At 47.3% G+C, this 15,310-nt stretch overlaps 1 protein-coding gene across 3 annotated transcripts in view; it reads left to right on the top strand.

Annotated features, from left to right (window-relative positions):
- The window catches only part of GLP2R (glucagon like peptide 2 receptor), a 60,781-nt gene that overhangs the window by 8,465 nt on the left and 37,006 nt on the right, over positions 1 to 15,310 (top strand). For all 3 annotated transcript variants that reach the window (XM_053570398.1, XM_053570399.1, XM_053570400.1), the window contains exons 3-4: positions 953 to 1,057; positions 5,772 to 5,893. In XM_053570398.1, the coding sequence (XP_053426373.1) occupies positions 953 to 1,057; positions 5,772 to 5,893 (227 nt within the window). The remainder of the gene's footprint in view (positions 1 to 952; positions 1,058 to 5,771; positions 5,894 to 15,310) is intronic.

Below are 15,310 nucleotides of genomic sequence, written 5' to 3'. Positions count from 1 at the left end.
TCATTTTGGAAAATTCTAAGTTCAAACAAGGGCAGGTTTTCTTTATCTGGAACCAGACCTCATGCAGTTCAGCCAGGACAGCACCATCTCGCACAGATCAGGTGCTGACATATGGCTGCCAGTCCACAAAGTGTGCAAGCCTGCTCACAGCCTAGCAGGCCTGCACCTGTGGGGTTCTAATGTCAGGAGCCTGGCTACCCTAACCTAATAGAGATCAGGTGGTGGGGAGTGATGCACAGTTTCCAGGAGTCAGGAGCTTATAATATGGAAGTTTAGAACTTTACCTGAAACACTTCTGCTTGACTCTGGGGGGTCTGTAAAGGCTGCTTTAAGTTTGCAGCTTTCCATTGCCAAAAACCAGGTATAAATCACCGCCTGAGCTGGAGACAGTCCTAATATCTCATAACCATCACTGAATTAGTAGTAAAATGGAGAGAGATGACTATGGGGTACTTGCGTTGGATGTATGTGACCGAGGACCTCAATTCTGCAGATCCCCTTGTAGCTGCTGGTCATTTTACACATCTTGCAAGCTAGGTGTGTTCTAGGATCTAACTGGTAAAAGATGTTTGGCAATTATTTGGTTAATTATGGAACACAAGGCATTGGCTGACCTCCAGGTGTCCTCTTGACCCTGAGTTTCTGTGACAGTTCAGTTCATGTCAAATAAAGCAAAATCAGCATGATGTATGTTGCCATACTGATAGGAGGCCAAATTGGGTAGACAAATGCATGATGTTTGGGGCCCTATTTGGCATTCTTGTGCTCCCCCAAATTGTTCCTTGTCCTTGACCTGTCTAGAGACTGGGGCACCCATGCTGGTTCCTACATAGGGTTCCCCAGCTTCTGGGGCTGCGAAGGTGGGCTCTGTGCTTCTGGATGCCTCAGCTTCCATCAGTGGACCCTGTGCTCCAACAGTGGGTGTTCATTTGGGCCGCTTTTTCCTCTGCAGGTGTATTTTGTAATGGGACATTTGATCAATATGTGTGCTGGCCTCATTCTTCTCCTGGAAATGTCTCCGTGCCCTGCCCTTCATACCTACCTTGGTGGAATGAAGGTAATAATCCTGATTTTACTAATTTCCAATGACTCCTTTTAAAGCTGGTCCCTCCCGGGCAGACCAGCCAGGGGTCAGGGAGTGATGAGATAGAAAGAAGGCTCCAACTAAGTGCTTTTCTCAAGTCTTCCCCCACAAAGGGTCTCCTAAGCTCTTCTCTTCCTGTCTTCCTGTGATTCTTCTATTCCTGGCATTCCATTTATATAATAGATCTCTCACCTTGAAGATTATATAGTACAGACCTGGTGACCATAGAAATTGGCTTTAGTGAGGATATGAAGAGAAGAAGGAGGTGAGGCAGAAAGATCTAAATGCTCATATCCACATGAGTTTTGGCTTGTTATTAATAGAAAGGACTTTAAAACTACCTTTGCATAGGCTCTGGAAGAAGGGACCATCAAATTGGTCCTTTGAAGCTCCATGGAACTTGGATGGAGAGTTTAACCATGTAGCTTGCCCTGATCCTGTTCAACGGAAGTGGATATTACTTAAGAACTCACGATAATATCCCATCCTTACCTGCCTCAGAAGCTTGACCTCTTGGTTATTTTATTCTGGAAGAGGAAGAGAACAATTCTTGGTTAGAATTCTTTTGCCTTTGACCACAGACACAGGCAAATATAAGAATAGCAAAAACTACTCTCCAGAAACAGAAGTGGTTACAAAGCTCCAGGCAAAAAAAAAAAAAAAAAGGTGAGAGTCAGTTTCTGAGAAGGTAAGATGATAGCGTTTGTATTTAATTTCAGCCCAATAAATTGTCCCATTAATGCAACTTTGGTTATAATTTTTTTTTTTTTTGAGACAGTCTCTCTCTTTTGCCCTGGGTAGGGTGCCATCGTGTCAGGGCTCATAGCCACCTCAAACTCCTGGCCTCAAGCTATCTTCTTACCTCGATCTCCCTGAGTAGCATGCACCACCATGTCCACTTCTTTTTTTTTTCTATTTTTAGTAGAGATGAAGGTCTTGCTCTTGCTCAAGATTGCCTTGAACTCCTGAGCATGCACCACCATGTCCACTTATTTTTTTTTTCTATTTTTAGTAGAGATGAGAGTCTTGCTCTTGCTCAAGATTGCCTTGAACTCCTGAGCTCAGGTGATCCACCCACCTTGGCCTCCCCGAGTGCTAGGATTACAGGCGTGTGCTACCGCACCTGGTCTGGTTGCAATTTTTTGAGGCCTGTAGTGCAAAGAGAGAGAGATTAGAAAGAAGATACATTTCTGGGTGGGAGAGTTAGTGACCTGTTTTATGGATGAGGTCTCTAATGAAATCCAGTTGGGATCAACCTAGGAGGCATGAGGATGTTATTTACGAGAGAGTGGAAGAACAGATGATAGAGAACTTGCTGGACCACAGGAGTCCTAGTGACTTGGCAATCGGTCCCTCTGGGAGCAGGTCAGTGTGTATGGAGCCAGGAGCCCTGGGGTTAGACCCAGTCCCTCTCTCTTACTCTTAGAGACTTTGGTAAGTTGCAGGAGTCCTCTGAGCAGCAGGTTCCTTGTCTGCAAAGGGAAGTGAACAATGGCCAATTCTTGGGTTCATTTTGAGGAATGAATGAGCAGGCAGGGCCAGGGTCTGTCAGACAGTAGTTGCTTCATGAATGGAGCTGAAGCTGAGTCTGAGTCTGAGCCCCCTGGGTACCTCTAGGTCTTTGAGGCCCCAGATGCCACGAACTCCTCAATGTCACGTGAACAGACCACCACCTCCCAGATCCATGAAGTCCCTGTCTCTTCCCAAGAGCTAGAAGTTCAGGTGCCATTCACTTTAAGAGAAAAAGGTGATCAGAAGTCCAAAGTTACAAAGAAGTTCAATTAAAGGCTCTTTCCTTGAGTCTGGGCTTGTGGTGTGTACAAAATGAGTGTGACTCCCCAAAGGTGGGAAGTTATGCCTCCACCCAACACTGTGTGCATTAAAGCTTTAGAATCCAAATGGGTCCCCACAGTGAAAGGAGGATGTGGAGACTGCAGAAGGGTGGAGGGAAGAACTTCCACAAAAACAAAGGGACCAGGAAGAGTCCTGGTAACACAGAACTGAGGGGCAAACAGTACAACAGGACAAGGGAGAGTCTGAAAGTGGCTGCGCCCGGGGCAGCCTCGAGACTGACAAATGAGGAGGAAACTGTGTGCTCTGCACAGAGGGTTATCAGTGCTCCTCTGCTGGGAAAGGTTACATGGAGCCCCGGAAGGAGTAAGACGCAGGAGAAGAACAACATGAGGTTTGTGATTTGGGAGGAGAATGTCGACAGCCTGGGGTGCTGGGCTGAGGATTGGAGGGAAGTCAGGGAGGGGAGTCTGGAGGTCCAGAAAAAGGGTTGAGCAGGGTCCAGATCCAGGCAGAGGAAAGAGGTGGGAGAGAACGGAAGAGACAAAAGGAAAACATTGGAGGTGGAATGGTCACAACTTGTCATCGGTAGGAGAAGAAATTGAGGGACAGAGAAGAGTGGAAAATGGAGGAAAACAAATGGTCTCACGGATCACCTGGTCCCACCCAAAGCTTCCCCTCGCCCCCATCTGGTTGGTAGCCAGGTCCCCTTGTTCCCCTCTTCCCCTGTCCTTCACTGTGGCTCACCAGCACCCTCTATTTCTGCTCCCTGGCCCCATTCTATGGCCCCTCAAGTTTTCTAATATGCCAGCTACATTATACCACCCTCACAATGACACCTACAAATGGCGTGCAAGACCTTCTGCCACCCGGTCCCGCTGACCTCACAGGGATCCTCTCCCACGTCCCTGTACCTGCACCCCAGCCAGTTGAGCAGCCCCAGGCTCCACACCTGCCTGGAGCTGCTGTCTAGGAGGCCTCCTCAGAGGCTCGGCCCATGTGCTTCTGCCTGTAAACCCTACTGCAGTTCTCAGCTCAAATCATCCTCCTTCTAGAAGCCTTCTCGGACTTCTCCCCACAAGTACAATAGACCTCTGCTTTCTGAGGCCTCTCTTATACTTGTGCAATTCTGCCTTCGCCTTTATTACTATTCGTGGCACTTTTTTATTTACACTCCCACACCTAGACTCCGAGCTGAGTCCTTTTCATCTTTGCATTCCAAGCACAGAGCGCTATGGCCAGCACAGATAACACAAGTGGCAGGTAAAATTGTCGCCATTCACTCAACCAACAAATGTTTACTAAGCATTATTTTTAAGTACTTGCAATATATTAATGACTAAAACAGGATAAAAATCTGTCTCTATGTGGCCCATACGGTCACAGGAGAGACAGACAATTATTGGATGACATCGTAAATCAGGGTGGGGTTTGTCTGAGTGTGGTCTGTTTCAAACAAGATCGAGGGGAGTGGGAAGCGGGGCTGGAGTGGGGGTGGTGCTGATTTGCATTTGTAAACTGGGTAGTCAGGGGAGGCTTTGATGACAGGGCAACCCCCTACAATGAAGACCTGCAGGAGGTAAAGTTTCAGCCACTGTGCTCAGGAGGGAAGGAGAAGACAACCCAAAGGCCCCATGTGGGGAGTGAGCCTGGTCAGCTCCGTGGAGAGAAGGAGGCAGACGTGGCCAGAGAGCGGAGCGTCTTAGAGGCCAGATCTGAACGGGCTTTGAGGGAGGCCATGAGATTTATTTTTAGAAAACCCTGGGATGATTTCGAGAGGAAGCGTGACATGATGCAACCGACATGTTCTTCAGATCACTCTGCTGGATTACCCTCAGATGCAGAGGGCAATAACCCGGGTGCGAGATGCTGGTTCCAATTAGGATGGAAGCAGCAAGTGAAAGCAGCAGTCAGGTTCTGGGGACATTGAAGGTGGAGCAGGTGACGAGGGCTGTAAGAGACAGAGAGCAGGCCAGGATCACCTGAGGTTTGGGGCCTGGAGGAGGACTTTACCATCCACAGAAGTGGGAAACATGTCAGGGGAGCAGATTTTGAGGACAAGTTGCAGAGTCTGGTTTGGAGCGTGGTGTTGGAGATGCCAGTCAACGCCCCAGTAGTGCTGTCAGGAGGGCTGGTGGGTGGACCCTGTGGGTATCCAGCAGTGCAATGCCAGGGCTGATCCCAGAAGATAGTTATCGTTGCTCCACGATGTGCAGGGGCAGGACTAAGAAGTCCCAAAAGATTTCCACTTCTCCTTTGCAAGCCTAGTCCCTGATCCTCCAGGTAGGGAGGGAGACCTTTGGGGAGTAGATGTGATTGAGTCCCAGCAGCCATCAGTGTGGGCAGAGTGATCGACTCATCGTTTGCACACACTCTCATTTAAGTCTTTCCCAAACCATGGAGAGTCGGCACCATCCTTATCCACAGTTCCTGATGAAGCTCAGAGGGTGGGAGGGCCGGGCCCAGGACACAGACACATGCAGGGGCTGCTCACTTACCCAGGCCTGCCAGCCTGTACCCGCTGCTTTTCCTTGTTCATGGCATAGCCTATGGGGCACAGGAGGATACCCAAGCGCCAGCACCAGCAGCCCAGGTTGGGGTCTCCCAGCTGGGCTGTACTTTGGAAGGCTTCTGGCATCTCTGAGTCATCAGGGACTGTTCTAACTCCAGGGACCTTGGGTAAACACAGCAGACATTAGCGGATGATGGTTGTTACAAAATTTAGAGGCTTCCGTATTTTTCTTTCCACCCCAAATAAACAGTACAGATGCTAATGAGCTCTTAAAGGGGGGGAAATGAGAATCCCTTTTCTCTGGGATTTTCCATGGCTTTGTGGCAAGCTCGGGGAGAGGGCTGTGTGTGCTGACCTTTCCTCTAGAGCTTTGTTTACTTTCAGAGAGCTCAGGAAGGGCCTACAGATACTGCTTGGCGCAGGGAACTTGGCAGACGCAAGAGAACGCCACAGATATTTGGCAGGATGACTCTGAATGCTCTGAGAACCACAGCTTCAAGCAAAACGTGAGTTTTATCAGCTTGGTGATAAGCGTTTGGGGCCTAACCCACCCTCTTCTGGGACTCCGGAGTGGCCCCATGAATATCCTCCCTGCAGGGTGTCTGGGCCAGACTCGGTTAGGGAAAGGCCACAGTCACGCAAAACAGCAAGGCTGTGGCAGCCTCTGAATTTCTTCCACTCGGAGCGTGAAATGCTAACCCTTAAGTCTTCCGGGGTCAGCCCTGGCATTGCACTGGCTGTTCCCTGTGCCTGGAACATGCAGCTCCCCTGTGGCCATCTCCTCTTCATCATTCAGATTTCAGTTCAAAGGTCTCCTTCAAAGAGAGACCTTCTGCGGCCTGCGTCCAGAGTGGCCTCCGTGGTCACTTTCCACCATACTCCCCAATTTAGGAGCATCTGTCACTTCCTGAAGTCCTCATGTGTTTGCTAATTTGTTATCCAGCCCTCTCACCAGGATGTAGAGCCGATGGCACCTGTGACCTATGTGCCTCACGGAGGGATGGCTCTAACACAGGGTTTGGGTCAGGCTTCACTTCCTGGTTTTGGGCCTGGTGCAAGTGACCTCCCTTTGCTGAGGCTCTACTACCTCATTCACCCTATGGGGATTGTGTTTGCTGCGTGCAATTATTGTGAGGATTCAGAGAGTCAGTAGATGTACAGGGTGTCCCCAAAGTCCCCATACACAGGAAAATTATAACAATAGATATATGGTCATTAGAAAGTTTTGAGATACACAAAAACCAAGAAACATAAAATCCCCACAGACGGAAACAAATGAAGCCTTCTCAGAAACACTGATAAGCCGAGCAAGTTGGAACTTGCACAGGTCGATTAGAAAGGATACTGTCAACTGTGTCTCTTGGAGGATCATAACGGTCCGTCTCAAAACTTTCATAGTTTTGGAATGTGTTTGCCATGAATGGATGAGAAGACTTCATGTGTGTACGTATAGAAGGAGGTAGCCCCGACATAGAGAGTATTTTGTAAATAAGGTACATTTATCTGCAATCTCCTATTTCCCCCATCTATGGCAACTTTAGAGGCAACTTTGGGGCACACTGTAGATTTCTTAGGAGAAAATTGGCATGGAGTCAGCAAACCTCAAGTGGGCCCAGCATGGTCACTGGTCAGCAAAGCGTCACGGCTACACAGGAAAAGTTTGCCGGATGAGCAAACAAATCCCTGCTTCCGACTCTTCTCCACGTGTTTTCTTTCCAGGATCCTTCTTCACTATACTTTCTTGTGGGGCTCATGCTCTTCTCCCTAAAGACCTCCTGTTTGTCCAAATCCTGCCCACTTTCCTTCAAAGAGAAGTCCAAGAGGTAGAACAGAGGAAGAGGTGTGTGGGGCTCACACAGCTGTCTGGGGCTTGGTTTCTTTCATTCAGACTGTCAGGCTGCAGACTGCTGCGGGCTCAGTTTTGTACCAGGCTCTGGGAATAAACAGGGAGTGAGACACAGATGATGCCTTCAAGGAGCTCAGGGCCTTGTGGGGTGTGCAGGCCAAGTGATCTCTGCTGGCACCCAGGTCACAGCAGAGGAGGAGACAGACACAGCCTAGGGAAGGGGATGAATGGCCATAGGAAGGGTGAGAGCAAAAAAAAGACACACACACCTGGGCTTGAAGATTACATGGGGGTTTGGGGACATTTTGAGGGCTGCCAGGTAGGTGAGGTGGGAGCCTCAGGATAGCTGAGGTGGTGAAGGACTCTGCCTTGCTAAGTAAGGACTTAGGACTTTGTGTGTTCAGGTGGGTGTCGGACATGACTCAGGTGCTGAAAGGTTTGCTCTGGCAAGTTGGACAGCGGTTAGGGACAGGGCCAAGCTGGGGGCAGAAGGCAGGGGGAGCCGTTTCAGCAACTCAGCTGGATTTGAGGATAGCCAGTGAGGAATGAAAGAAAGAGGGAGGTGGATTTACAGATTTCGAAGGAGGGGAACAGGTAGTGGGGCAGCCAGCGAGGAGATTGGAAAGTGGTCCTCCTTGAGATGGGCGGACCCAGGAGGAGAACTTGCCCTTGATTTCTCCTGGGTTCTGGATTTCTCTCTACCTGATCCTTTGCCCAAACTTGAGCCAGTAAACATCACTCCTTCCCCTGCCCCCTGAGATGGCTAACTTCTTTTCATTTAGCTGGATTTTGAAAGTCTTTAGCTTTCTTAAGTCATTTTAATATTCCTCCATCCAATGCTAAAGATGTTGTACTATTGTAGTTTGGAGTTTGAGGATGGAGAGGGCAAGGAGCTTGGGCCTAGAAACACTATGGATGTGACCCGAGCCCCCAGCCTCTTCCCAGGCGCCCATAAGAGAGACTGATAACGCCACTTTTGTGGGGCCTGGTCGTGAGGCTGGAGAGGGCAATGAGTGTGGAGTGATTAGAACATCTTGGTACGCAGTGCGTGCTTGATAGCTGCAATTATTGTGTTTCTTCTCAGACTGTCCTCCCTGATCCTCTACAAAAATTATCTCCCTCCCTGGGCATCTGTCTGTTCCCCTCCTTGGGCTCTGAGCACAGAGTACTTGTCACTGTGAGTTTTTGGTGTTTGTGATGTTGGCTATTTTCTGCACCGGCTACTTAGTTGTTTTGTTTTTATGTAATATTTTAATTGATTTTCAAAAATAAAAAACCTAGGCTTTCTGTTAAGTTATTAAGGTCAATTTATATAGCTTATTATTCTATTTTTAAACCCAGTAAGTTTTAATATTTCTTTTAGTTTTTATTTTATCTCCTTTGCATTATGCTGTGAGAAGTATTAATATAGGCAGTCCCTGAGTTACAAACATTCCATCTACATATGACTTGAACTTATGAACAGGGGATATTACCTGCACTTTCTTGGTTTTTGATTAGTTTTTGTTGCCACTTACAAACTAATTATTTAAATACCCTTTTACTTTTTAAGTTGTATTAATACACTAAGATGCTTTAAACAGTTTAAATATTTATTATAACAAGAAAATCTCAATTGTTAAGTAATTCCAGTTCATCAAATACATCAACTTGTATGGTAAGTTTTACTTTTTCTTACATATGTCAGTGCTGTATTAATCAAGTTTCCACTTAAAGTTTTAAAGTGAGCACTTATTGGCATACTTCATATTGCAATCATAATATTAATCTTTTAGTTCCCCTTATATGCCATATTCTTGTAATACCAATTATATACAGATTGTGCAAGTCATTTAAAAAACCTCTATATAAAGGAAAGGTACTTAAGTGATGGTGCCAAGTGAAGTTTAATGGTAGAATCAAGGTGGTGAGTATCTAGGGAATCCTTTTTAAAATTCTTTCAACTGTATGATTGAAATTTTTCATAATAAATATGAAGAAAAACTAAGAAAAAAAATCCTCTCTCTGAATTTAACACAACTATTAATAAATATAAAGCAAGGTTTGATTACACCTGGCCGTTAAAGTCAAAACCCAAAAACTATCACACTAAGAAAACAAACGGGCCCCAAGAAAGTCATGGTTTCCACCTCAGGAAAAGTAGTTGCCCGTAGGTCACATAGTTGTTTGGTCCAGCACTGAATATCCCTGGTGTAGATGTGCTAATCAATGTTTACCAATTGCATCCCTGCTTCTACTGCTGAAAAAAAAAGGGCTCTGGTTTGTGACACTTGCCAACACCTGTGGTGTACATACTCCCATGTGGCTGTTCAAGCTACCAGTGTGACGTCTCTGAATGCAGAGAAGGGGTGAGAGGGGCAGTCACACGCCACTGAGTTAGGGTGAGAAGGGCACTCACACACCACTGAGTAGGGGTGAGAGGGGCAGTCACACACCACTGAGTAGGGGTGAGAGGGGCAGTCACACACCACTGAGTAGGGGGGAGAGGGGCAGTCACACACCACTGAGTAGGGGGGAGAGGGGCAGTCACACACCACTGAGTAGTGGGGAGAGTGGCAGTCACACACCACTGAGAAGGGGGGAGAGGGGCAGTCACACACCACTGAGTAGGGAGGAATGGGGCAGTCACACACCACTGAGTAGGGGGGAGAGTGGCAGTCACACACCACTGAGTAGTGGGGAGAGGGGCGGTCACACACCACTGAGTAGGGAGGAGAGCGGCAGTCACACACCCCTGAGTAGGGGGGAGAGGGGCAGTCACACACCACTGAGTAGTGGGGAGAGGGGCAGTCCCACACCACTGAGTAGTGAGGAGAGCGGCAGTCACACACCACTGAGTAGGGAGGAGAGGGGCAGTCACACGCCACTGAGTAGGGGGCAGAGGGGCAGTCACACACCACGGAGTAGGGAGGAGAGGGGCAGTCACACACCACTGAGTAGGGGGGAGAGGGGCAGTCCCACACCACTGAGTAGGGAGGAGAGGGGCAGTCACACACCACTGAGTAGGGGGAGAGGGGCAGTCACACACCACTGAGTAGGGAGGAGAGGGGCAGTCACACACCACTGAGTAGGGGTGAGAGGGGCAGTCACACACCACTGAGTAGGGGCGAGAGGGCAGTCACACACCACTGAGTAGGGGGGAGAGGGGCAGTCACACACCACTGAGTAGTGGGGAGAGCGGCAGTCACACACCACTGAGTAGGGAGGAGAGCGGCAGTCACACACCACTGAGTAGGGGTGAGAGGGGCAGTCACACAGCACTGAGTAGGGGTGAGGAGGCAGTCACACACCACTGAGTAGGGGGGAGAGGGGCAGTCACACACCACTGAGTAGGGGTGAGAGGGGCAGTCACACAGCACTGAGTAGGGGTGAGAGGGACAGTCACACACCACTGAGTAGGGGGGAGAGGGGCAGTCACACACCACTGAGTAGGGGTGAGAGGGGCAGTCACACACCACTGAGTAGGGTGGAGAGGGGCAGTCACACACCACTGAGTAGGGGTGAGAGGGGCAGTCACACACCACTGAGTAGGAGGGAGAGGGGCAGTCACACACCACTGAGTAGGGGGGAGAGGAGCAGTCACACACCACTGAGTAGGGGTGAGAGGGGCAGTCACACACCACTGAGTAGGGGGGAGAGGGGCAGTCACACAGCACTGAGTAGGGGTGAGAGGGGCAGTCACACATCACTGAGTAGTGAGGAGAGCGGCAGTCACACACCACTGAGTAGGGAGGAGAGGGGCAGTCACACACCACTGAGTAGGGGGGAGAGGGGCAGTCACACACCACTGAGTAGGGGGGAGAGGGGCAGTCACACACCACTGAGTAGGGAGGAGAGGGGCAGTCACAAACCACTGAGTAGTGGGGAGAGGGGCAGTCACACACCACTGAGTAGGGGGGAGAGGGGCAGTCACACACCACTGAGTAGGGGGGAGAGGGGCAGTCACACACCACTGAGTAGGGGCGAGAGGGCAGTCACACACCACTGAGTAGGGGGGAGAGGGGCAGTCACACACCACTGAGTAGTGGGGAGAGGGGCAGTCACACACCACTGAGTAGGGAGGAGAGCGTCAGTCACACACCACTGAGTAGGGGTGAGAGGGGCAGTCACACCACTGAGTAGGGGTGAGAGGGGCAGTCACACACCACTGAGTAGGGGTGAGAGGGGCAGTCACACACCACTGAGTAGGGGGGAGAGGAGCAGTCACACACCACTGAGTAGGGGTGAGAGGGGCAGTCACACACCACTGAGTAGGGGGGAGAGGGGCAGTCACACACCACTGAGTAGTGGGGAGAGGGGCAGTCACACACCACTGAGTAGGGGGGAGAGGGGCAGTCACACACCACTGAGTAGTGGGGAGAGGGGCAGTCACACACCACTGAGTAGGGAGGAGAGCGGCAGTCACACACCACTGAGTAGGGGTGAGAGGGGCAGTCACACACCACTGAGTAGGGAGGAGAGGGGCAGTCCCACACCACTGAGTAGTGGGGAGAGGGGCAGTCACACACCATTGCATGGTGTGTCCATCATGCCCATAGAACAACAGGAATAACCTCAAAGGCAGGGAAAGCAGACATGCAGAAAACTAATTAGGACGTGGTTAGTTTTCAGCATTTGTTACTTTGTTTTGAACATAATTTATTTCTGTGTGAATTTACCTACTTCAAATTTAATAATGCTTGTGCTTTTCAACTGGCTCACTGGAAACTTGCCAATCAGTTTTCACAAGCCAGGACGACCACACCACTGGGTGATTTTTTTCCACTTTTGCTGACATGTTAAACAGTCCCAAGTCATTGTCCTGTGGAGGGACTTGTTCTTTCCCAGGTTCAGAATTATCTCATTACCTAATTGCTTGGACTAACTGGAGCCTGCCACACCCCTTCCTGGCAGCGGGTCCCTTTCTCTAGGGCCCTGTGGGTGTTGGCCTGACCTTAGTTCTTTGTAAGTCCATCTTATCTTCTCCTGAGGCAAGAAGAGCGTTCCACTGGCTCTTCCACACCCTCAGGGAATTCTTTCTAAATCTCTTCTAAACTTTTTTTTACCTGATGTGATTTTGCAGAATTCTTTGTTCTTTAAACCGGTTTACTGTGTGAGAAGTCACATCTCTTAAAGCAGCAGTTCTCCACCTGTGGGTCGCGACCCCTTTGAGGGTTGAACGACCCTTTCATGGGGGTCGCCTAAGACCATCCTGCATATCAGATATTTACATTATGATTCATAACAGTAGAAAAATTACAGTTATGAAGTAGCAACAAAAATAATTCTATGGTTGGGGGTCACCACAACTTGAGGAACTGTATTAAAAGGTCGCGGCATTAGGAAGGTTGAGAACCACTGTCTTAAAGGGATCAAAATGTCCTCTGTGGTTAGATTGGATTCAGTTTATCTCAAGAATGGGTCAGACCTTTCCTACAGTAACTGCAAGCCTTGACTTAGGCAAATTGTATGTATTTTTTATCTTTCCTGCTTGACTGTAAACTACTTGAGAACAACGAAAAAGTCAGAGTCATATTTGAACACCACCCCCGACCCCCTAATAAACCCCTAATATTGGAGTGCACAATAGCCTTTACACACAGCAGGCACTTCATACATACCGAATAGATGATTTCATAGATTCTGAGTCAACTGCTTTGTGGGGGGGCCTGGCCATCTGCCCTGGTTCTAAAGTTTGCCAGGCGATTCTAACATGCAACCCTGGTGAGGAAGTTCACCCACCCCAGGTGTGAATGTGCCTTAGGTCTGCAGCAGCACCATCCTCAAGTCACCAAATGGGACAGCAAACAAGATTTGAAAATTGCACTTTCGAAGATAGGAAGTACAGATTTCACTCTTTAGAAAATCTAGGACCTACTCCTCCTTCCTCTGCAAATGGCCATATTTCCAAGAATTCAAATCCTTAAAAAACAAAAACTTCTGGCCATGTTTACCTGTGTTTTTAATAGAAGGTTGAAATTTTGCCCAAAAAAGGCCAGTGTTAGTAAATCTTTGCCCTTCAGAGTTTTGGCAAACAAAGTATGTTATGTTCTTCCAACTAATGATACACTAGTGGTCCTTATGCATGTTGCAAGGCACTTTTTAAGGAGATTGTGTGTGTTTCTGTGTGTGCATACACATTAACAAGCATGTTTAGATTCGTTAGGATGGAGTTGTGTTCAGTAGTGTGGTAATAAATTATTTTACCTTACTTCAGGCTGTTTGCTTTGTCCTTAATAAAAGTGTTTTTTATTCTCAAATGCAGAATTTAATTACTATAAACATATCGATACATATGTATATAATTTTAATTTTTACAGTATATGACTTTAATACATTTTAATTTTCAATATAATTTATAATATATATCATTGATTGTATTGATTATTTATAATTTTTCAAATTTTATTTTGAAATATTCAAACATACAGAAAAGCATAGCAAAATAGACACGTTTGTATCCACTCTCAAGTTTCAAAATGTTTTAAGATTTTGCCACATTTGCTCTCTCTCTCTTATTGAAATATTTTCAATTTACAGATATCATGAGATTTCACCCCTAAATAACCATTAGGTACTTCCTAAGATTAAGAACATTATTCCAAAAAATTACATTACCGTTTTCTCAACTCAGTAAAATTAACAGTGATTTCACATCATCTGTTTTATCCATATTCAAATTTCCCCAATTGTTTACCCCATTTTTTTTTTTTTTGAGACAGTCTCACTATGTTGCCCTCAGTAGAGTGCTGTGGTGTCACAGCTCACAGCAACCTCAAACTCTTGGGTTTAAGTGATTGTCTTGCCTCAGCCTCCCCGTAGCTGGGACAACAGGCATCCGCCACAACACCCAGCTATTTTTTTTGCTGTAGTTGTTATTGCTGTTTAGCTGGCCTGGGCAGGGTTCAAACCCACCAGCTCCATTGTATATGGCCGGTGCCCTAACTGTTGAGCTACAGGTGCCGAGCATGTTTACCCCATTTTTTACAGCTTTTCTTCCCTGGACCAGGATCCAATTCAGGTACTTATGTTGCATTCAGTTTTATGTCACTGTAGGATTTTTCTTTTTTTTTTAATTGTTGGGGATTCATTGAGGGTACCATAAGCCAGGTTACACTAATTGCAATTGTTAGGTAAAGTCCCTCTTGCAATCATGTCACTGTAGGATTTTTCGATCAAGAGAGCCCTCTCTGCTTTTTTTCGCCACGATGTTGGTTTTTTGAAGAGAACAGAAAAGGTTTTTGGTAGAACGTCCTACAGTGTGGATTTGAGAGTTTCCTTGGGTTATCATTTCTCATTTCTTCATCTTCTGTATGTCCTAGAAGCTGAAAGTTAAACTTAGAGTCTTGATTCCAATTAATCTTCATAGGTGCTCTTGACCTTTACAGTTTCATATCTGTGGAGTTAAAGGGCAGGGGCTGTGCTATGAGGGTGTTATGTTTGGTCATTTGGTCAAGGGAAAGATGGCCAGGTCGCTCAGTGATGGAGTTCCATTTCTCCTTTAGTATTTGATAAGTTACCAGTGGGGTGATGCTTTGGTACCATGTGTTTATCTTGTTTCCTACAAACCTTCATCAGTGCTGTAGCCTCATTGATGATTCTTGCCAGAATCATCCAAGTTCTGTTATTCCTTCTGCATTTATTAGCCATCCCTCTTCTGCATAGACCTGTCCACCCCATCCCCATTTTGGGTTTCACTATGGACTTACAGATTGATTTATTCAGTTACACTTATTACTCTTTTTGATGCTCAGAGTTTCCTAAATTTAACTGGTGAGACCCCTTTGAACTGGTTCTTGCATACTTTGGTTATAAGCACATTAGTCTTTGAACACTACCTTATCTTCTGGCACAACAAAATGGTCCAAGCTCATCTTAGAATTTTCCCTGCTCCAGTCCTAGAACCAGCTGTTTCTTTTAGGAGTCTTGGGTGCTTTAAGTGGGGGGATGGTGTTAGAAGCCAAGACCTAAGTGCTGGGTGTGCTTGTTCTTATTATTATTACAATTGTACGCTTGCCTTTTTCATCCTTTCCCCTCTGATTTTATTTTTAAATACATAGAATATTGACAGGGTTTGAAAGTCAAAACTGTACAAAAA

Source organism: Nycticebus coucang, chromosome 18 (genome assembly GCF_027406575.1).
Source record: "Nycticebus coucang isolate mNycCou1 chromosome 18, mNycCou1.pri, whole genome shotgun sequence".
Taxonomy (NCBI): domain Eukaryota; kingdom Metazoa; phylum Chordata; class Mammalia; order Primates; family Lorisidae; genus Nycticebus; species Nycticebus coucang.
The sequence above is the reverse complement of the archived record's forward strand: the minus strand, read 5'-3'. Positions and strand labels throughout refer to the sequence as shown.